Raw genomic sequence first — 23408 nt, 5'->3', positions numbered from 1 at the left:
ATAAGGGATTTAAGTCGGATTTTAATGATGAATAAAACGTGTTAATGAATGAATTAACATACATGTGAAATTAATATGCTATTGTACCAAAGAACTGAAGAACAAACGAAAACAAGCAAAGATTGACGAATTACAGAGGACGAAGGAAGAAGAAAGGAAGCGAGAATCTGCGCGGCCCTCAAGAGGCGCGGCAGAAATCGCGCTCCTTTCAAGAGAGGCGCAGCGATTCTTGCGTCCTTTCTCGACGGTTTATCTTCTGAAAATCCGTAAAAAGAGGTTTTAAATATGGTTTTAGAAATCGGTTTTAAGAGGTATTTTCGACATAAACCTTACATTAGTGATACAAAAAGTAAATAACAATAAATAAATAAGGATTATACACCCTCAGACTTACATGTTTGACGAAACGAGAAGGACTAAGTTATCGATTAGTGATGCTCGACTCGAACTATAACGCAAATATGAAAGTGCCCTCGTAGGAGGAAAACGATTAGATTGATTAAGTTGATTAATTGTGGAGTTGGTCAAATTGGTCGGTCATGCAAACGAGGCTGGAACTCAGAAGGATCCGAGCTTACGTGGTCGAATGTTCAAGCACGTAGACGCCAAAAAGTAAGAACAAAGGTCTAGAATGCAAAAGGGAGAAGAGAAGGGCGGACACTCGCGTGAGAAATATGAGGAGCGAAGGCTCCTATTTATACTAATCACGTGAAGGAATTAGGGTTTCGGAGAGTCTTTGGAAGTGAATCTCGGAAAGATATATAAAAGATACGAGAATTACGCAGAAAAGGACCTAGGAAGAGGCGCAGCAGTCACTGCGTCTCTTGGAAGAGGCGCAGCACCTGCTGCGTCTGTTCCCAAGTGGTTTCCTCCTGCGAAAGAAAGATTTCCGCATTTAAATTATGGAATAAAGGGATAATTCGGTTTTCCTTAATATTTTGTATGAATATTACGGGAAATTGTTTACCAAAGAATAAAGATTGTGAAATATTTATAAAATATGGAATAGAAATATCCGGAACATTCCAGAACATTCTGACTCGAGATTTAACGGTTATCAGAAAATGAAGACGGTTTTAGGCCCGGACTCCAAATGTACTCTAATTACTGCCAAAACGAACGTATCGGCACGTAGATGACAACTAAGAGGTAGACATTAATGTTTGAGCAATCACTTGACGATAAACTTACGAACTGTCACAAATCATTCCGCGTACCAAACATGCGGCCCAATCATTACCGAGTGGTTTGCGAGGGGTGCAGAAACGAGGTGTCTACAGCATGTCGGAGTCAGGGGCGATTCTAAAACTTGATAGATGGGGGTGCGTAAAAAATTTTTACAACGAAAATCGAGTTATATATTAAAAAATCTTATTTAATTGGGCAAAATGTATGGTGAAAGAGCATTAAAAAAATTTGCTCAATTGAAAGATTGAACCCATGACCTTTTGAGGTAAGAAAACATATCACAAACCACTAGACCACCATAATTAATATGCTCTTTTACCAATCAAATTTATATTTATTTTTGACAAAGGGGGTGCGGATGAATCCCCTGCACCCCCGTCATAGCCGCCTCTGGTCGGAGTTCTTGATCTGTTGGTCCTACGATCGTAGGGTTCGATCTCTAAGGTGTAGGAGATTTATCTCCGCCGGTGGCGGACCTTGTAGTCTTGCTTACCACTTTGTCTTTCTACGCTCTTTTCGCAAGAGTGTAAGTACACCTTGCTATTGTCACTCTGCGGCTCGTATGTATCGACGGTATTTGGAGGTCTTTCGTGTGTATGAAGCTTGTTCTATGGCCTGTGGCTATTCCTCCTTCCTTCACCAACACGCCCTCGATGCTCTAGTTTTAGGTTGTCTTGTGGTAGTTTTTATCGTTGTTAATTTTTATGTTATCTTTAGGAATGGCTTGGTAGTACTAGATTCGGTCGTCAGGTTTCTGGTGCTACTTAGTCGAATAGCCTACTATGTAACATTTGGAATAATGTAAGCTATTCTTTGCTTGTTGTCAAAAAAAAAAAAACATTAACAAATTTGGTGATGTTTTTTAATTGAATATACTAATATAAGTCTTCTCACTTTTATAGTTGTCACTAACAAAGTAACAATGGATGTTGTTTGATAATTAGGTTATTCATGTTCAGCTTGAGTCAGTAAATTTCGGTGGGTTCATATTGTATTTGTTACTCATATTTGGTCGAACTCAGTCATCTGATCTTTTCAATGTAGTTTGTATGTGTTGTTGTCTGGTCATTTCAGATTATGAATTATTTTTGATCGAGTCATCTCAGGTATATGGGTCGTCATTTTCGTGTTAATAATCAAATTAAAACGAGTTCAATTTACTTTTTATTTGACAAAAAATTTAAAGGAGGATAAGGTGGTCACAGGTGTAAAACATTTGAGGCCGTGACTGGGTTAGGTTAGGTAATTTATAAGTATAAGCACTAAAATTTATATTCTTAGCTGACCCTTATCAAATTGGATCAATTTTACAAGGATTACCAATGAAATATAAATGTCCATTTTAAGTAAATGAAATGTATTAATTTTAGATATTTTGTACTTCACATCATCTTTTACTATTAATTTAGACATTTTGTACAAGGATTAACAATGAAATATAAATGTCCATTCCAAGTTAGTGAAGGTGATCGTTAAGGTTTTTTTTTTTTTTTTTTTTTTGTTGCCTTGCTTATTTTGTCATTTGTGTATAGCAAATGAGAGGGAAAAGTTGGAAAATGTGTTGATTTGCTAATATGTGTAGTAAAACGTCCCCTTATAAATTAAGATGAAAACAATTACGCCATATTATTACAATAATTTATTTAATTTTAAAATGCGATTTTTGAAGATAATCCGTACGGGCACGGGTTGAAAAGCTAGTTACAATAAACAGCTGTTCATATAGGCTTGTAATAAATAAAACCAAATTCTATCCTCTATAACAGATTGGAATAAGATAAATTAAGACTCAAATTCTGCTAGTTCCTTCATGTGCGGCAACGGCATGGAATCCTCTTTTTTGATTATCTTCCATATTTGAATTAAGAGCAAGCGCCAAGTGATCTCAGCCTGAATTGCAACATTTGTGATTACCCTCTTTCCTTTTTCGGAAAACTTTGCGTGGTCCAAATTCATTTCCATAATTCTTATGCCTAAAAGAAAAAAGGAACAAATGAGTGACTCGGAGGGAGTAGAACCTTTGGGTTGAAACTTATAAGTTATAAGGTTTTAATGTTCCTTTGTCAGTTGCAACTATTGCATTGCATTACTAATCTCAGAGCCTCACTTTGAATCCTAACTCAGCATCTGGGCCACTTTTACATATTTGACTTAAAAAGTATTCTCATGATTTTATATTATTAAAAATTATTTTATTTACACTTTTTAACCTCAATTTAGTTTCAAACCAATTGAAACAAACATAAGGTATGAAGAATCAAGTTCCAACCTCATACCCATGCACGAAACAAACGCCCCCTATGTCCTAATGAGAACATAAAAAAAAAAAAGAGAAAACGCAGCTCACCTGCGAGCCCGATAGCTGACCTCCTTAGCCGGCTGCAAGAGCACGATCCCTCGACTGAATGATCGCCTTAAAACAACAACAAAAAATGTTACTGAAAAGAAGTAGCCCGAAAAGAAGTTACTGAAAGCCTTGAAAGAAGGAGGTTTACCTCATAAAGGTGATAAAGGTTACGGACAAATGTACAATACTCAAGAGAAAATGCATTGCCACCGCGGTCATCGGATTATGAGTTTTAGCATATGTTAACCCAAAAGCTAATACTGAAGTAACAAAAAAAATAATATTACATCCCTGAGTCAGAAGTCTGAAATTCAGTCCTAATATGAAAAAGTAAACATCACTCAAAATGAGTGGTATCTCTCGATCATGGAACACATTAAGCTACCGACAACACTCGACCTGCCCTAACCGAACCCAAACCTAAAGATGAAAGTGGACCGTGCTCGGTCGTGCACTCATGCCTCCCCACCGTGTTAGGAGAAGAAAATGGCACGACCTAAGCACGAGAAGGTGGACTTTGTGTCGTGTTGTGCCAGAAATGGAAATGGCTGCCCATGGCGTGCGGTGCTTGGGCGTGCCCAAGCAATTCCTCCCCTTAGAGCCTTATTTCTTTGCATTTTGAACTCCCAAAGTGTGCTGTGCCTAGGTGTGACGATCCGCACACTCGAGCCCTTAGATTTATCTATGCTTATGTAATTTCATTTTTCTTGTACATTTGTAGTAAGTATTTTCTTAGTAGTTTTAGAATAGGTTTCCATAAATAGGTATATCGCTATTCTGAACTAAACTTGTAAATTCAATGTATCCTGCTACCAGGACCAAATAATCAAATTTGCCTCTTTGAGAGGTGCTAGTCAATGAAAAACCGCTTCTCATCCAAAAGCTTGTTGTTGCTTGTTGCTTGCTTTCAATAATCGTATTGCTTACTTTTATTGCTTTCGTGTGTCGGACTTGATAATCGTGACTAGGATTCCCGACACACACCGACCCAAGACCCGAGTATCGTGCTAGTGGGCGATCCCTCACTAGTACGAAGATCCTTGTCGCTTGCATCTTGCCTTGAGACGGGCAGGCAGTGCGCGCCACGGTCCGGCAAAAGTAGCGGACCGTGACATTTGCACGAGCCGGTCTTCGGACGGGCGTCTGCAAGCCGCATTTGTTCATCGAGATCGAGAAAATTGGCGAAACAATCGAGGACCGAGTGGATGCCTTAATGGACACAATCGACGTCAAGCTTCCCAAACTCGAGAGCATCGTTATGCGGATGGCTGCGAGCCTCGAGGAGTTGCAAAAGACGGTTTGTGACCTTGAGACGAAGGTAGACGGGATGGATACCCGCATCCAAGCGATCGGTGGTGCGATCCCCGACGATCGGGAGGAAGAGATCAATCATCTGCATCGAAAGGTTGAGATGTTAGAGAACACGTGTGCTACGCTCGTGAAAGCGGTGGCCAATGACGGAAATCGTGGGGAGCCATAAGGTGAAGGCCCCTCCACCTCGTGCCTACGATGGGGCGAGGGATTCGAAAGCGGTCGATAACTTTATCTTCGATATGGAGCAATACTTCCGAGTAAGTGGGCTCGACGAAGACGCGGAAGTTGTCACGGCAAGCATGTATCTAGTCGACGATGCCAAGATGTGGTGGAGGGCTAGGTACAAGGAAATCGATGCGGGCACGATTACGGTGACATCGTGGGCCGACTTCAAGAGGATCTTGAAGGATCACTTCTACCCCGAGAACACGGAGTTTGTTGCTCGGAAGAAGTTGAAGGAAATCAAGCACACCAAATCAATCCGAGAATATGTGAGGGAATTCTCAGCGTGCATGCTCGAGATTAGCGAAATGTCCGAGACGGATAGGACATTCGAGTTCATTGACGGGTTGAAGAGGTGGGCACAACAGAGGTCATGAGGCGTAATCCCAAAACTCGTCTTGGCCATATCGCCGCGGAGCGCCTGCTCGACTTTCACGGGGAGCGAGAGGCACCAAGAGTGGTGGCACCAACGGGGAATGTTGGTACGTCACAAAGTGGGTATAATGGACAAAGGCCACAAAACAGCGCCATTTCAGTTGGGAACAGTCGGTTCCGCTCGCAAGGAAGTCAAGCCCAATCGGTGAGCACTACAAACTCGCCCTCAAGCTCGTCTTCGAAGGCGGGAAACTCTACTGCTTCCACAACGAAGAGACCGTTCGCGTGTTTTGTGTGCAAGGGTCCTCACAAGATGGCTGATTGTCCGAACCAAGCGGAGTTCAATGCCATGTTCAAGAAGATGCCGAAAGGGGCTCAAGAACGTCTTGATGGGGCGTTGGCCGACTATCACCAAGAGTGTAACGAAGACTCGAGTGATGGTGAAAACCAACCACGGATGGGCTCACTTCAAAGGATTAGCGCGATGGGGAAGTACGAAGATTCCTCCGCCAAGAAATCCAACGGGCTCATGTACGTGGACTTGATGGTGAATGGGAAGCAAGCACGAGCCTTGATCGACTCGGGCGCCTCCCATAACTTTGTTACGAAAGAGGAAGCGGATCGGTTGGGGCTAGTTCTGCGGGATGCTAACAGCTGCCTGAAACCAGTCAATGGGAAAATGAGACGCGTCCAAGGAGTGGCTAAGAAGGTCGCGGTCCAAGTGGGTGAGTGGGCAGGGGAGCTCGACTTCACCACCGTTCCGCTAGATGACTTCAAGTTAGTACTCGGGATGCAGTTCTTTCAGAAAGCATTGGTAGTATTGAAACCAAGTGACGGATCGATGCTACTAATGGGGTCTATCGTAGTGAATACGGTAGATGGCGACGAAGACAAGGGGCAGCATCGAATTTCGGCTATGAGGGTGATACCGATGCCGAAACAAGGGATGCGACCTTGGAGAATGCCTAAAGGTTCGGTGGAGCCGAGGGCGAACAAGACCCAGGCTAACTACGATGCTAAGTGGCCTGGGGGACGAAAGAAGAGTCTACCCCCTCACCGAGGAGTAGACAATGAGGGCAGAGATGCCCAAAGAAGTAGGCCTCGTACCATCGGGGGCCGCGTCGATGTGCTTTGAATCGACGTCTGGTTTTCATGGTCACTCGACCCAAAAGAGAAGGCCTCGTACCATCGTGGGGCCGCGCCGAAATGCGATTCGATTCGTCCGGAGGACTCACATTCCCTTGAATGCAGGTGTTGAAGTGACGAGAGACAAGATGAAAGTCCGTTGGAGCCAGTACTTGGAGAAAGCCCGAAAGAGTTCTTTTCAAGCAGCGGCAAAGTGGACTTTCCCGAGAGACAAGGAGCATGTGGTGGACTTGGAGAACATGATGTTCGGCAGCTTCTATGTCAAGGAACTCCAGCCTATCCTTGAAGGGACGAAGATGCCAGTCATTGTTTGGGATGAAGCGCAGATTCAAGCCGAGTTGTACAAGCCAACCCCAACACCGCATGGACAATGTCGAGCTCACCGAGGATGTCTCACGGAAGCACCATTCAAGATTTTTGTGTTGCCGAGGGCGGCAACAGATTAGGTGGGGGAGAGTGTGACAATCCGCACACTCGAGCCCTTAGATTTATCTATACTTATGTAATTTCATTTTCCTTGTACATTTGTAGTAAGTATTTTCTTAGTAGTTTTAGAATAGGTTTCCATAAATAGGTATATCGCTATTCTGAACTAAACTTGTAAATTCAATGTATCCTGCTACCAGGACCAAATAATCAAATTTGCCTCTTTGAGAGGTGCTAGTCAATGAAAAACCGCTTCTCATCCAAAAGCTTGTTGTTGCTTGTTGCTTGCTTTCAATAATCGTATTGCTTACTTTTATTTCTTTCGTGTGTCGGACTTGATAATCGTGACTAGGATTCCCGACACACACCGACCCAAGACCCGAGTATCGTGCTAGTGGGCGATCCCTCACTAGTACGAAGATCCTTGTCGCTTGCATGGGCTCACCGTGTCATGTTGGGTCGTGTCAATCCCCTGTCGTGCTAAAATAGGTCATGGGCCTTGCTGGGGGTGTAACACCCCGTATTTTATTAAGTTGGATAAAATTCTTTTAATTGCTATTTTGAATTTAATTACATCATTTAACGATTTATATATATATGCTTAGCTAATTAATTAATTTCATCATAATTCGATACGTTAATTTTAATAATCATTAATAAGTTTATTTAAAGTTAGTTCGAATTTATTGAAGTTAGTTCGAGTTTATTTATTTAATAATTTCCGTTTCTTTACGAGTCCTTATGAAAGTTGTTTTAAGTGAACCCGAGATGGATTTTGGGAACAAAACCGTCCAATTAGCTATTTTGAGCTTATTTCACTAAATTAGCAATTTTTATTAATATCCGTTAGTTTCGTAAAAATCGCTAATAATTCGATTCAAGTGATATTGTATTATTTACGTTAACTAGCTGAGTTTATTTTATTTTCACTCACTAAATTTATTTATTATTGATTCCGTTTTATTACTGAAACTTTTACTAAAACCGATTTTATTAACTCAAGACGGTTTTAAAAACGAGCGAAATTACTTAACGATGAAGAAAGATACGTATAATAAATAGCAGGCTAGCAGGCTGCTGTCTCATTTCAGAAAACGCAAGTCTCTTTTCTTCTTCTTTGTTCTTTGTTTTCTTCTTCTGGAGAGTTCTCTTTCCTTTTCAAAATTTGATCTGTTAATCGACGTCGATGCTTCGTTCCTTATCCGTTTTCAACTATTTTTGTTCCATAGCGCTCCTCTCGTCGTTCTCGTCATTCCGATGTAAGTAACATTCATTTTCGTTATGTATTTCTACAAACCCAATTTATACTTTCAGCTTTATTTATTATAAGACGGTTGTAGATGCTAAGATAGACGGGCTGGTAGAAGATTTGTTAGTCATAAATGATTAGTTCAATCGGAAAAAGGTAACAATGATAGGTTACTCAATATTACTTGTAAAATATGTTTATTTAGAATGTTGGTTAGTCTGTTTTATAGTTGAGACGGTGTATAATTATATATAGGGATCATTATGGATGTTAATTAGTCAGTTGTATAGTTGAGACGGTGTATACTGATATGTGGAGATGATTGAGACGGTGTATACTGACCTCTAGGGATCATTTGGGATGCTAGTTAGTAAGTGGTATATTTAAGACGGTGTATACTGACATGCAGGGATTGTTTTGGGATGAATATTGGTTGAGACTTGGAGATGGTTGTATACATTGCTAGGACTGTTTTGGGATGGTGGAAGGCGGTAGAAATGGCCTGTCTGGTCACCATAATAGGTGTTGGTAGGGATGGTTCTTTGGTCGCTTAGCGGCCAGGGGGGAGGGAGAGTTGAACGGGGTGGTGTTGGGTTGGACACGGGGTACTCATACCCCTGTTTTTCCCCTTTGTTCCTTTCCTTTGTTTATGGTTGGGTGGTCCATTAGGTGGAGTAGTAGCTGGTTGTTTTGGTCGTAGCCTGCAGTGGCCTAGTTGTGGTCTGGCTGTAGCTTAGCAGTGGCCTGGCCGTGGCCTAGGCAGTGGCCTAGCTAAGTCACGAGTTTGAGGCCATGTGTAGTTGGTGGTTAGGCCGAGTTTGAGGTTGTCATAATAACTTTTGAGCCGTGTCTATAAATTGTTTTGACGCTAGTTTGGTTTATTTAAAATATAATTAAATTAATTTCCGTCTCATATTTTATATAAAGATAATTCGTTAATATCGTCCTTTCACATAATTATTTTAGGTGCCTCATATGTGGTTGAAGATGAAGAGTAATTTTGGGTTTTAGAAGCTTTCTCAAGTTTATTGCTTGTCTCTTTGCTAGCTTAAGGTAACTATTCCGAGTTACTCGACGAATTAATGTCACATTAGTAATTGATGTTGTGTTTGGTGTTTGTTAAGTGTTTAGGTGATTGATAATGTGTTACTTTCGTTTTTCACATGATAGAAATTGGAAATAGCATGAGAATAATATTGCGATAAAATTTGTGATTTGGGCCAAAGTAGGCCAAGACTCTGAGCTGGGCCAGATTGACCGAACGAGTTTGGTCAAACTAGGTTTAAACCGTCGACCTCGATTTGACCGATGACCCGTCATGGGACTCGGGCCGAGGGTTTGTCTTTGAGGTGAGATTGGATGTTTTACGTTGATGCCTTAATATTTGTGACTATCATTTCACATGTTGGTTGTTGGATGAATTGGTTGCCTTATACTTCAGTCTTCTTGTCTTGTTGCCATTTTAACTTGTTCTCATGAATTATGAGATTAACGGTTAGCTGGAATTTGGATTATTATTGATATTGGAGATTTTGTTGGATTGTCAGCTGAATATGCTCTTGCGTAACCTTTCATATACTAGGGTGTGTATGATCTTTTGTGTGTACAAGTTTGGACTCTTTGTCCCTTTTATGGTTAATTGGGTATCCTACTTGTCTTGTGTGGTGTGGGCTAAAGTATTCAAGTGGGACTAGTGGGACTAGGTCCTAGGTGAGTATTTCGGCCTTCATCATAGATAGGTCATTACAGTCTTTGACGAGTGTATGTTCACGACTTAATAGCCTTTGTGTTCCTGGCTTGGTGGGTTTATATCCAAGTCAGGCATGACCTTTCTGCCTATTTTGTGAGGAGATGGTCAACTTAAGTACTAGCCAACCCTTTGGTGGACTCCTTAGGGTACTCATGTGGTTTTATCATGAGTCTTGGGTGCGGTGGTTTTATCCGCATTTCTCTAGGTCTCATGCAGATCTAGGATTAGGGTTGAGTCGTATCTTGGCCATGTTTTAAATGTAACCTCTGAGCCAAGATACTAGGTGTTTTGGCCATGTTTTATTCATATTAACCTCTGAGCCAAAATACTAGCTTCCCTACCTCGTGGTATACACTCGAGTTACAAAGTGACTATTGACTGTACTAGGAACTTATGCATGTCTCTAGATATATTGTCCTTTCTTGTTTGATGATTCTATGAATCATAGAAGGTGAGATGCAAGCCGGCTATGGTTGATAGAGTTTGGATTCCTGGATGTTATGTGATTCACATGATAGTGTAGTATGAGTCGGTCTAGTATTCGCATGCTAGGACTATGTGTTGTTATATTGTTGTTCACATGATAAGCACGATTGTCTAGCATCTATATGCTAAGGCTATGTGTTATTCATATTCATATTCTTATGTTTACATGTTATATTAATTATGACATTTCGTGGCTGGGAGGACTCGGAGTTACTCCCCACTGACTGTGGCTTTCGTATTTGTATAAAATGCGATTGACAGGTTGGTGATGCATATATGGGATACATGGACGAGCTAGCGAGCAAAGTAACCTTGGGACCTAGACTGGCTTTATTTTATTGTGACCCTTAAACACTTTTTATGTCACATACATTTTAGGGACATGTGTCTCCCTCTTTACATTTGGTTGTATAACTTTGCTATTCGCGACTTTAGTAATGGTTATGTTGCGAAACTTCTATTTAGACATTGTATGTTTTGACACCTTCCAATTTGGATATCTTTATAACAGGTTCAGGTTTTAAAAATTACAGGTTTTTATCCAAATGAACCTATCACAAACATATCCATGCTGTTTTATTCTAGAATTACGTGTTTACTTTTCCGCGATAAATGAGGGTGTCACAGGGGGTGCGACCCCAAGGGCCCACTTTCATCTATACCGAAACCGTATCTAAAGGACTTGTTAATGCCACACACAAAATGACCCGACCTCTCTTTTGTCAAGTCTAATTAGGGTTAAAACCCCTGTGAAGCATCTGTTTGGGAGGGTACAAATACTTAGCAAAATAACATTCAAGCTTTCGCCTTATCATAATTAATAATGGCCTTCAAAGAGATGGGCAATTGTTCCGGATTCCGGTGAGCAAGTGCTATTACTAATGCTAAAAATTATTATAAAGCATTATTAAAAATTTCGAAGCAAATTAAGTAACATTCCATACCACCAGTAAAGAGATGGGACACTTGTTCCAATTTCCAGTGAACAAATGCAATTATAAAAGAGCAAATCACCACAACAATTGTTGTTACTAGCCTGCACCAAACCCTACCAAAACTTACTCAAGTCTAAACAAGGAAAAACTATTTAATAGTTGAGTGTTCGGTTATGTTACGTACCATTTGGTCAACAATGCCATCAGATATCCCCTATATACATATTCTTCAACCACCTGAAGAAGTAAAAGTGCTACCATTACCGACCACATCAGTATCCTGCAGATAGGAAGAATGGGCTCCGTCAAATATATCTTTGCGGAAATCATAGAAAATTATTTTGCCTCGAGACTTGATCTCTTTGAAAATGTGTCGCGTGTCTTAGCACCTCAACTTAGCGGCACGACAAACTACAATATGAAACTTTTTCTAAAAAATTTAACTAGAAAGTTTTAAGACGAATGATGTTGTAATGCAATATATTAGAGAAGCAACTTGGCAAAACATTCGAAAATTTTAAATTTCTTATGAGGGCGGAAGCCAATGCTAGTTCCCTTCGCTTCTTCACTAGATGTGCCCAACGCTTCAAAGAAATATTTTTCATACACAAGTATTGTTATTGACATTGTTACTGACATCTTTACCTGCGTTTTGGTGATCCAGTCAATCGATCTTGTTCACCATGCCCGGTATCAATCGAGTATTTAGTCTGAAATCAAGCATGAAAGCCAGCAATCAGTCCAAGTCCATAATATAATTCAAGTACTAAAGCATAAAAAGATGATCAAACCAGATCAAGTGTTTTGTATAAGTTTAACCTTGGGCTGAGACAATCTTTTAGAGAAGTATTTTGTGGCAAACGTTGTCCCGAATGTAGCGGTATTGGCAAAAATGACACCAATTATAGCCCACAAGAGCCACCCTTCTTGTAGATTAAATGGATCCCTTATATCTGAAAATCAATAACAAGCCACATTAATTCATTAGACAATTCACTGAGAATTACAAAATCCAAAAATGAAAGAAAAGGAAATACCGCAATTGTAGAGGTCCGTAAGAAGTGGTTGATAAAATACGAACAAAGCAAAGAGAATTCCTAATATAGTTGCAACATCCACCCTGAGCAATGCAGGTACAAAAAGACGAATCAGTGGGATTTCAGTTCTTATAATACGAAAATGCATCATGTTTGCGTTTTGATTTCAGCCTATCACTAGTATGCAAAGAATTGGCCATTGCTAATATGATCTGAACTAGAAAATTAATATACAGCCTTACATTAGCCAAAATAACACTAGTTTGAGCTCTTCCTTCGTAAGTAACTTCAGTTGTCGAATAAGCTCAGCCCTGCCATGGTCCAAGAGAGTAAAAAAACAAGAACATGTTAGTCTGGACCCAAACAAAGAAAAATAAAGAAAAATAGAGAGCTATGGTCAGGAATCATGAAATGAGCGGAAAAATGCGCAAAAATTAGCCTCATTAACAAAACAAGAACATAATAACAATGCATTGTGTTACGCTAATGGGAGTTAGTACTATAAACATTCAAAAAACAAGTGAAATATACTGAATTGTGTAAACTTAACCCCATTTTATAAATAAAGTTCCTATTAATAATTTATTTATTTATTATGAAGCTCGGAAGTAAGTACTGCCAGAATTCAAGAAACCAACAAAAACTGTACAGAAGGTGGAAACTTAACCGCATTTCCCGAACTATTGGCTCGCACTTCATTATTCTCTGGCTCTGATCTGTACATAAATAACCACAAACGCCATTTAATATAACTGCCAGGGGAAAATTCATATTAACAACATATTATCTCGATGAACATTAGAATATTAGGTATAATATTAGATTAGGAATATTAGGAAAATATATTATGGTTAAGATAATATATTTGTTAGGATATTATTTATGTGGAATATACTTGGATTAATCCCCAAGGCATTCTAATATATATTGTAATCGTTTCAGTCAATAATGATCACCTCATTCAGTTATATCTCGTCTTATAATATTAACATGGTATCAGCCTAAAAATCGATCTTCTCAAAAACACTTCCGCTTGCCTACAATCTCGTGGTTAATCCGCCGGCCGGAGATGGTCGTCTTATACCATCTCCGGCGGGTATCCCGTTCATAAAGCCCTATACACCTTTCATTAGTTCTATTATTTTTGTTTTTGTCCAATAAGGTAATACTAGGCAAAACCAAACCCCACCCCTGCCAAATACCATTCACACTTTCCCGATGAATCCCTACATAACCCTTCGTCTTCATTAGCCAATCTTCATATCCTTCGTCTTCATTAGTCACCACCTGCCCGTGAGCCCGTCACCAAATCCATTACCCAACAAACCCACAACCACATCCCCATCGACAACCACCCCACAGCCAGCCTCCACACCACCACCGTCCCTAAGCCTAGCATATTATATTAGGAATAAATAATTTCTCTGCCTCCTCCGTTTTCCACCTTGTTGTCCCTCCGCAGATGCCGCCGCCGCTGATTCCGTCCACGTCGGGCCGCCATATGTCATACTTGTTGTTGTCTCTGGTTGCTCAAACAACCTTCTCTGCCTTGTTGCTCCGGCAACCGCCGCCGTGCTAAACCTCCGCCACGTCTCGTCATCGCCTTCTCCTTGTCCGCCTCGGGTTCGCCCAGCAACCACCCCTGCCAAAAAGCCGGGTGGCATGACATTCGGCCGTACTGTCGCCGTATCGAAGAGCATGGACGTGTGTTGTGTTCTTGGTTTAGTTTTATTGTTTTTTTTTTTTTAATTTAATCACACTGTTGAGTTTGCTTCGGCCCTCACAGTTTCGGTGTTTCACGAGTTTGCTTCGGCCCTCGTGCACAATTTATTTTGTTTTTTATTTAGTCGGTGTTTCATGAGCTGCTACGGCCCTCGTGCACCTTGACGTCCAATTAGTTTGTGTCTCACGAGTAGTTTCGACTCTCGTGCACAATTAGTTTTATTCCTGTTATAGGTGGCTTTTCAAATGGCATGATCCTGACATACGCAAGGCAATCAAAATCCGGTACCGCGTCGACAATGATCAACTTGGCTCATCTACAACGGTCTCAACAACTATTTTTGGTCCAGTCAAAACGTTCGTTATCTACCGTTTTGACTGAGGGGGTGTATTAGAGAATATTAGGTATAATATTATATTAGGAATATTAGGAAAATATATTATGGTTAAGATAATATATTTGTTAGGATATTATTCATGTGGAATATACTTGGATTATTCCCCAAGGCATTCTACTATGGAGTCGTTTGGTTACATACGGGAACTTACAATGCCTAGGAAGTGTCATATCACATGATTTTAGAATTCATGTGAATTAGAAAATGTTGTTTGGTTACATGTAGACATTGTAATTCATGTAGGCATTCCCACTTACCTAGGGGGATCTAGGTAAGCAACTTCCTCCATTATGGAGGAATTGGAATTCATGGGAAGTTCCAATTCATGTGAATTGGGGTAACCAAACAACCTACCCATTTTGCAATTCACATGAATTAAAGTTCCTGTGTAATTTAGTGGGCAACCAAACGACCCCTATATATTGTAATCGTTTCAGTCAATAATGATCACCTCATTCAGTTATATCTCGTCTTATAATATTAACAAATTCATTATGCTCCACTAGTCAATCCCGAAACCAAGAAAGTGAAACTAGAAGTTATATAAATGGGATAAATAATTCGTGATAGAATACAAGGGCAGAAATTGGATGTTTATTGTGGTTGTCTATGTTTGCGATTGTTGAAGACAGAAGTTCTCTAGCTAGTTAGTAGTAAATCTCACCTCCTTCTAATTCATGGGAATTGGGGTAAACAAACAACTCACCAATTTTGCAATCCCATGTTACCCTTCTAAAATCCCACGAATTAAAGTTCCATAGAAACTCCAATTCCTCCATTCTGGAGGAAGTCCCGCATTCTAACCAAACGATTTTTTCCCAATTCACGTGAAGCTAATAATCATGTGAATTTCTAATTACAAATTCCCTAGAATTATAGTTCCTATAACGAACCAAACGACCCCTATCTATGTATAAAACCGTCTCAAACAAGACTAATTGTTTCAATCCTACCGATCTAACACCATCGAATTTGGTAACATGAACAATAACAAAAATAAGGCAAAATAAAAATAAAAATAAAAATAAAAAATAAAAGCATTAGAATTAGAAGTATCACCAAACGTGAAACGAATAACGATGATAATCAAAATTTGTGGTACCTTCGGTTGACGGTTCTCGGTTATAGAAGCTATCAATTTTCGGTAAATAACATTATACCTCCACTTATTGTCATACAACCAAGTTATATTTTATCGAGCTTATGTGTAATTTTTTTAATTTTTTTTTTATGTTTGTGAATGAGTTGAGATATTTTATAGTACTAGTATTGGTGCCCGACTTCGTCCGGGCTACCTCTAGTTACCATTAATTTTTTTTTCCATTAAATAAAATTACTTTAAGTTGCATAACCCATAAATTTATATATCCTAAAATTATGATGAAATAAATTTTGAGACAAATTCACTACTCCCGCTATTAATATTTTAATCTTATTAATGAAACAATAGAAATAACATTCCATTACTTGCCCAGTTGGCAGTTGCCCGTAATCATTGTTACTTTCACTACTCCCGCCGTAATTATTGTTACTGTCACTACTCCCTCATTAATATTGATAATTTCACTACTCACGCCGTAATTATTGTTACTTTCACTATTCCCCCATTAATATTGATTATTTCACTACTCCCGTTATTGTTTCTACCACTCTCACTAATCTCGTTGATAATATTGTTACTTTTACTATTCAAATGAGTGATTACTATCATATAACTATATCCAATGTTATTACAATTCTTTTCTTTACTGACGAAATTACTTTTACTACTTAGGCATGCAATTTTAAGAGAATTATATATTTATATAAATATATTACATATATGCATTAAATCAAATCGAAAGAATTATGCAATATTATATATTATGGAATCTAACTTGAATTATTTATAACCTACTTATTATATTTTTGTATGTTAAATAATTAACATCTCTATACATCTAATAAACTATAAAGTTTAATAAAATTACATAAATTTTAAATTTAATATATAATTTTATGATGATAATAATTAATACCATAAGTGTGCATGTTTATACTAATTAATTATTTTATTTTAAGGAAATTGACCATCTTCTAGTCTTCTATAAATATTTAGAAAATTGACCATCTTCTAGTCTTCTATAAATATTTTAAGGAAATTGACCATCTTAATTAATTATTTTATTTTAAGGAAACTGACCATGTTTAGGAAAATTACCAAGCTTCTATATAATTTAATTTTAACCCAAACTATATAATATTTGCATTGAGATCCCTTAATCGGGTCCATCACACGGTACTATTGATTTAAAACTATATAGTATAATTAATTTGTATAACTTTCTTTAATTACATTGAAAGAGAATTATATATTTATATAAATATATTACATATATGCATTAAATCAAATCGAAAGAATTATGCAATATTATATATTATGGAATCTAACTTGAATTATTTATAACCTACTTATTATATTTTTGTATGTTAAATAATTATCATCTCTATACATCTAATAAACTATAAAGTTTAATAAAATTACATAAATTTTAAATTTAATATATAATTTTATGATGATAATAATTAATACCATAAGTGTGCATGTTTATACTAATTAATTATTTTATTTTAAGAAAATTGACCATCTTCTAGTCTTCTATAAATATTTAGAAAATTGACCATCTTCTAGTCTTCTATAAATATTTTAAGGAAATTGACCATCTTAATTAATTATTTTATTTTAAGGAAATTGACCGTGTTTAGGAAAATTACCAAGCTTCTATATAATTTAATTTTAACCCAAACTATATAATATTTGCATTGAGATCCCTTAATCGGGTCCATCACACGGTACTATTGATTTAAAACTATATAGTATAATTAATTTGTATAACTTTCTTTAATTACATTGAAGTCCCTTGGTTTCTGGATTTAATATATAGTATTGATTGATAGCTCGACTTCTTTAAAACAAAACTCAAAAACTTTATTATATAGCTCGAGTTCTAGAGCATACAACTGGTGGGTACAACCATACAACTGGTTGTAGGATCTATTAACTGGTCTATCTTGGGGTACGGGAAAAAAGGCAGAATAAAATCCTAGAATCGTTACCACCTTATATATGATGCACAAAATCTCATTGAAGACGGCACGCACGTATCCGTCACTTTGGATATGATGATATCTCCATATAATTTGTATACCTCTCAAAATCTATCAAAGTTCTTTATTAATTAAATTATTAAAATTTATATTTATTCTAGGTAGTAATCTGCATTATCTTATTATATAATTTATTTATTTGACAATAATACCAATTTATTTTTTCTTTTGATAGTTTACGAATTATGGACCATTAATATCGCTCGAAAATGTGCAACCGTTTAATATTGACAAGATGCAATCTAGACCGTTAAAAAAAACTTATTTTTCCGTTTTTTTTAGGAAATAGTGAGGATTTTGACTCAAAAACTACTACTCCGTACATCACCGTAAATTGTCAGTATTATACTTTATAAATACGACTATAAATTCAGATTTCCCACAAATTTTCAACCCAGAACCTTCTTTCTTCACCCAAAAAAAAAATTAACCATACTTCAAGGGCCGAAAATTGACAATTAGTAGACTATACGTCATGTGGTATAGTGTTATTATACAACTAAGGGTAATTTAGTCAATTCCTCTTTAATTTTTGTTTCCCTAATTTTTTTCCCCTAATTTCAATATTCAGTAACTGAATATTCAACGTAGTCAAGAAATTTCTCCCCCTTATCTCTCTTTTTCTCCTAATTTATCTAACTGATTAACAATTATGCAGTTTCTCAATTTGCTATTCCTTCAATATTATTTTTTCATCTTCATTAAAGCATAATCTTTAATCAGAATCAAAAATCTATATAAGAATTACAATCTATGGATGATGAAGCTTCTACAACGAATGTTACAAATTTATCATCAGCAATGGGCGATGGAGTTTCTAAGGGAATTGGAACGTCAATGGAAATTGTTGCATTTAATCAAGTATCAATGAGTTTGGAAAGACAACGAGATGAAAAATATCCTTGTCAAGGTAATTATTGTTAGTTTTATGTGTTACATGACTACATCAATGTATTCTGGAAGATATAATTTTCATTGGTAAAGTCATCAATTTTGGCAATATTTTGTTATATAAGACATGCTTTTCGTCCATGTTACAAGGCTTGTTATTTTCTGACTTTGAATATATGTGGCTCGATAAGCCTGTTGTATAGCTCATAAAGATTATGAGTTTTGCTCCATTTCTCTGTTATACATTTAAATTTAATTTTGCTCGGAAAATTTACATGACAGCTCAATAGGTTAGTAGTTGTGCTCTGATTGTTTGATATACATGGAGATTTTACTTTTGCTCGGAAAATTTACACCACAACTCATTAAGTTACTAGTTGTGCTCCTGATTTATTGATATAAATGACGCTATTACTTTTGCTCGGAAAATTTACATGATAGCTCGATAAGTTACTAGTTGTGATCTTGATTGTTTATATACATGCCGATTTTACCTTTGCTCGAAAAATTTACACAACAACTCAATAAGTTAAAAGTTGTGCTCCTGTTTTTTTGTGTACATGACGATTTTCCTTTTGCTCGGGAAAATTACACGATAACTCAGTGGGTTGGTGGTTATTGCAACTGGTTTCATAGTTTTTGCATCAAACATTGAATAAGATATAGTAATTCTCACTGTTTTTGCATCTTGTATCCTCAAGAATCAGTTGTGGACGAATATTTTTTGGTAGATGAAACAATAGATTTAGCATCACCAACGTCACGAGACTTCTAAGGGAATTAATACGTCAATGGAAATCGTATTGTTGGAGTCGATATCAACGAATCCAGAGAAACAACATAAAGTTATAGCTCCTCATAAAGGTAAAAATCAATAATTGTTTGTTTGCTCAATACTTTTATTGAACAGCTCAATAAGTTATTTGTGTTGCTCGAATTGTTTTGCGTACAAATAATTATTTGTAACTTTGCTCGGAAAATTGAAATGATAGCTCATCAAATCATAATTTGTTAGTATCGTAAATAGACGATGAACGGTAATTTTATCAAAATGTAATATGTTGTTTTGCTCAATAATTTTACTGAACAGCTCAATAAGTTATCTGTCTTGCTCGAATTGTTTTGCGTACAACTATTTATTTTTAACATTGCTCGGAAAATTTAAATGATAGCTCAGTAAATCATAATTTGTTAGTAATAGTAATATTTATAATGGTTGAGATACCATGATAGATGAACCATCTCAACCAAAACCTTAAGGTGATGCTTGAGGCACAACTATTATAAATATTCCTATTAGTTAGTATCGTAAATAGACGAGGAACGGTAATTTTATCAAAATGTAATATGTTGTTTTGCTCAATACTTTTATTGAGCAGCTCAATAAGTTATTTGTCTTGCTCGAATTGTTTTGCGTACAACTATTTATTTTTAACATTGCTCGGAAAATTAAATGATAGCTCATTAAATCATAATTTGTTAGTATCATAAATGGACGATGAACGGTAATTTTATCAAAATGTAATATGTTGTTGATATTTTTTTTTTCCAGGTGCGAACAATTCTTTTTCTTGTGTTGAAGCTGAACAATCGGAGTTGATTGGACGTGTATTTGATTCAGAGGATGATGCTTACGAAGCTTATCTTAGATATTCGTTTGTTAAGTGTTTTGGTGTTAGACATTCTACCATAAGGAGAGCTACCAATGTTGATATTATTGGGAAAGAATTTTGTTGTTGCAAACAAGGTACTAAGTCTGATAAGGGAATCGTGGGTAAAATATACAAAGTTGGATGGGAGGATTAATTGTAAGGCTATGGTGTATTTTTGGACACTTTTTAGCTTTCGAGTTTTTATGATACATTTTGAGCTATCGAGTAAACTTCCCAAGTTCCATAATTTTCTTAGCCTTGTATTTCTCTTTCTGCTTTCGTAAGCAAGGGTTCCGAGCTTTTACAGATACATTCCGAGCTACGAAGTAAACTTTCCGAGCTTCTTATCAATAAATTTTGGTTTGCTCAATACATTATTTGAACAGCTCGGTAAGTTATTTGTATTGCTCGAATTGTTTTGCGTACATAATTTTGGACTTAGCTCGGAAAATTTATTTGATAGCTCAGTAAATCATAATTCGTTAGTATCGTAAATAGACGATGAACGGTAATTCTATCAAAATGTAATATGTCGATACATTTTTTTTACGCTTTATAGCTTTCGAGTTTTTTGTGATAGAGTTTGAGCTATCGAGTAAACTTCCCGAGTTCCATAATTTTCTTTGCCTTGTTTTTCTTTTCTTGCTTTTGTAAGTAAAGGTTCCGAGCTTTTACAGATATATTTAGGTAGTCAAGGCTATATTCCGAGCTACGCAGTAAACTTTCCGAGCTTATTATGATATTTCCCGAGCTAGGAAATCTCCAGCTGCTTGTAAAAAATAACGATAAAATTGCAATAAGCCTTGATAACCTATATGTAAAAAATCCCCCCTTATACTAAGAGAATAAGAAAATTGAAAATTTTCCCGCCTAAATGCTATTAGCTAGAATTTGGGCCTAACTTTATCTAGATATGTATTGGACCTAATATGTGGCCTTTATGTGTCACAGACTCAGAGTATCTTATCAAACACCGCAACTTTTATAGTTGGGCTAAATGTGTTTTATTGATTATTATCTCATTTGTCCAATATATCTTTCTTAAATGTCGTAAATATTATATTTAAAACGTATGCAGATTTTAATCATTTTATTAAAATCAGTGTGTGCTTTTCACTTTTTTATTCTTTAAATTTTTTACTCCGTTTAAATTGTTACTCCGTATGTAGTAACAAAAATTACAAAAATAGTTATATGCTTCAAATACGTAAAAATAAGCATAAGTTTTGTAAATAATCTTATTTTTTTAATCATAAACTTATTCCAAGTAAAAATAAAAGATTCTCTCTATTTTTTTTTTTTGAAAAAGAAAGCCCGAAGGCTTACTGCATTGAGATTAAATCAAAAGCAACCAAACTATCCGCAGCCGGAGGTAACCCATCCGACCATACAACACGACCAACTAATCTAGGCGAAATATGAGCTAAAGCGTGCGCCACACTATTGTTTGTACGACGAGTGTATGACCAAGAAATAGAATTAAAAGCAGAACGAAAAGCTAAAATATCATCTACAACTAAAGAAAAACTCTTTCTTCCCGTGGAATCCTTCTTTAACGCTTCAATGACTGTGAGACAATCGCTCTCCAGGATGACCTTATCATGGCCTCTCCTCGCAGCTTCCTTAACACCTTCCAGACCTGCTCCCGTTCCAGCGATACCCTCCACTTGGCTTCAACCCAGTCCCGAACACTCCCACCCTCCACACTCTCCTCCTCGGCCAAGCCCAACTCCTCCCATACCCGTTTAGCAAGAACACAATCACAAAACAAATGACGACTCGACTCAAAGTTGGAATTACATAAAGGGCAAAAATCACACTCACCTCGTATCCGGGTCGCAATGTTCGCTTTCGTTGCCAACGCCTCGCTGCACAGCTGCCAAAAGAAGAGCTTCACTCGGGGCCATACCGGGACTTTCCAGAGCCTGCTCCACAGCCATTTTTCGCGCTCCCAGCTCGAAGATCCCCTCACTTCCAAGTCCTCCTTCTCCCCCGCAAGACGTCTATAGGCCGATTTCACAGTATAAAGTCAATCCTTCTCCGCAACCCAATACCACATGTCACTCGGTCTATTGGCGCTTAGGCGGATATTAGCTATGCGCTCGCGTTCGAAGGGTAGGAACAACATATTCAGTAAATCGTTATTTCACCCATCCCCATTCGGATTAATGAGATCAGCCACAACCATTTCCTCATGTCCCTGAAGAGGAGGCGAGATGACCCGACCCAACTGCGTACCCGGTACCCACGCATCGTGCCACACCTTGGTTGTTAACCCGTCTCCTATCCTCCGCCTCCACCCTCCTCGCAGAACCTCCCTAGCTTCCACAATTCCCCTCCACACATAGCTCGGGCAGTTCCCCAATCTAGCCGACATCACATTCCCATCCGAGTAATACCGAGCCTTCATAAGCCGAGCCCACAAACCTCCCGTCACCGTCATAAGACGCCACACCTGCTTCCCAACTAAGGCCATGTTAAAAAGGTGGAAATCCCGAAAGCCAATACCACCCCGCCCTTTGGGTCGACATAGTTTCCTCCACGAAACCCAGCTAATACCTCTTCTATTCTCGTCATGTCCCCACCAAAACTTGGATATCATACTTCGGAGTTCATCGCAAAAATTGCCGGGAATTTTAAAAATGCTCATAACATAGGTAGGGAGTGAATTGGCAATTGCCTTTATTAATACCTCCTTACCCGCTCTAGACCAGATTTTTCCGCGCCAGCCACTGAGCCTTTTGCTTAATTTATCCCGAAGAATATCCGTGAGCACCTTCTTCGATCTGCCTATAACCGTAGGAAGCCCAAGATAACGCTCCTGCTCCGCCACTTCCACAATCCCCAACCTAGTAGCCAGATTGCTGCGCTTCTGTATCGGTATCCCTTTGCTAAAAGAAACAGTCGTTTTGTCAAGATTAACTAGCTGACCCGAAGCATTTTCATACCTCCTCAAAACATTCATAACCTCCGCTGCCTCTTCCATACTTGCTCTCACAAAAACAATACTATCATCGGCGAAAAGCAAATGAGAGATTACAGGTGCAGTCGGTGTTATGCGAATTCCATGTAGGCTATTTATCTCAACAGCCCGTTTTAGCAAACTCGACAAGACTTCCGCAC

General features: G+C 37.9%; 1 protein-coding gene and 1 long non-coding RNA gene across 4 annotated transcripts; one reads left to right on the top strand and one right to left on the bottom strand.

The window, feature by feature from the left end:
• Nucleotides 1-2825: 2825 nt before the first annotated feature.
• On the bottom strand, nucleotides 2826-22192 carry LOC141653057 (uncharacterized). Of its 3 annotated transcripts, none has more exons than XM_074460695.1 (11): nucleotides 22110-22192; nucleotides 13143-13191; nucleotides 12718-12786; nucleotides 12476-12558; nucleotides 12258-12391; nucleotides 12084-12148; nucleotides 11623-11718; nucleotides 11448-11539; nucleotides 3684-3795; nucleotides 3536-3601; nucleotides 2991-3161 (listed from the first exon to the last, which is right to left on the bottom strand). In XM_074460695.1, exons 2-11 carry the CDS (start codon nucleotides 13172-13174, stop codon nucleotides 3074-3076), a joined length of 837 nt encoding a protein of 278 aa, XP_074316796.1. In that variant the 5' UTR covers nucleotides 13175-13191; nucleotides 22110-22192; the 3' UTR covers nucleotides 2991-3073. The 3 variants fall into 3 exon arrangements, with proteins under 3 accessions (XP_074316798.1, XP_074316796.1, XP_074316797.1); XM_074460696.1 differs by lacking the exon at nucleotides 22110-22192 and adding an exon at nucleotides 15698-15809; XM_074460697.1 differs by lacking the exon at nucleotides 3684-3795 and having other exon boundaries at nucleotides 2826-3161.
• On the top strand, nucleotides 18388-20730 carry LOC141652098 (uncharacterized). The gene is made up of 3 exons (XR_012546969.1): nucleotides 18388-18652; nucleotides 19341-19497; nucleotides 20186-20730. It is a non-coding gene; the product is annotated as an uncharacterized LOC141652098 (long non-coding RNA).
• Nucleotides 22193-23408: the final 1216 nt, after the last annotated feature.

The sequence above is a fragment of the Silene latifolia genome, chromosome 4 (assembly GCF_048544455.1).
Source record: "Silene latifolia isolate original U9 population chromosome 4, ASM4854445v1, whole genome shotgun sequence".
NCBI lineage: Eukaryota > Viridiplantae > Streptophyta > Magnoliopsida > Caryophyllales > Caryophyllaceae > Silene > Silene latifolia.
This window is presented reverse-complemented; position numbering and strand designations above follow the sequence as displayed.

Coding starts and splice junctions, on each gene's coding strand:
- LOC141653057 (XM_074460695.1), bottom strand. CDS start 13,174: ATGAAGTGCGAGCCAATAGTTCGGGAAATGCG. Junction 12,392..12,475: donor TACGGACCTCTACAATTGCG/GTATTTCCTTTT, acceptor ATTGATTTTCAG/ATATAAGGGATCCATTTAAT. Junction 3,796..11,447: donor GTCCCATCTCTTTACTGGTG/GTATGGAATGTT, acceptor TTGTTACTTCAG/TATTAGCTTTTGGGTTAACA.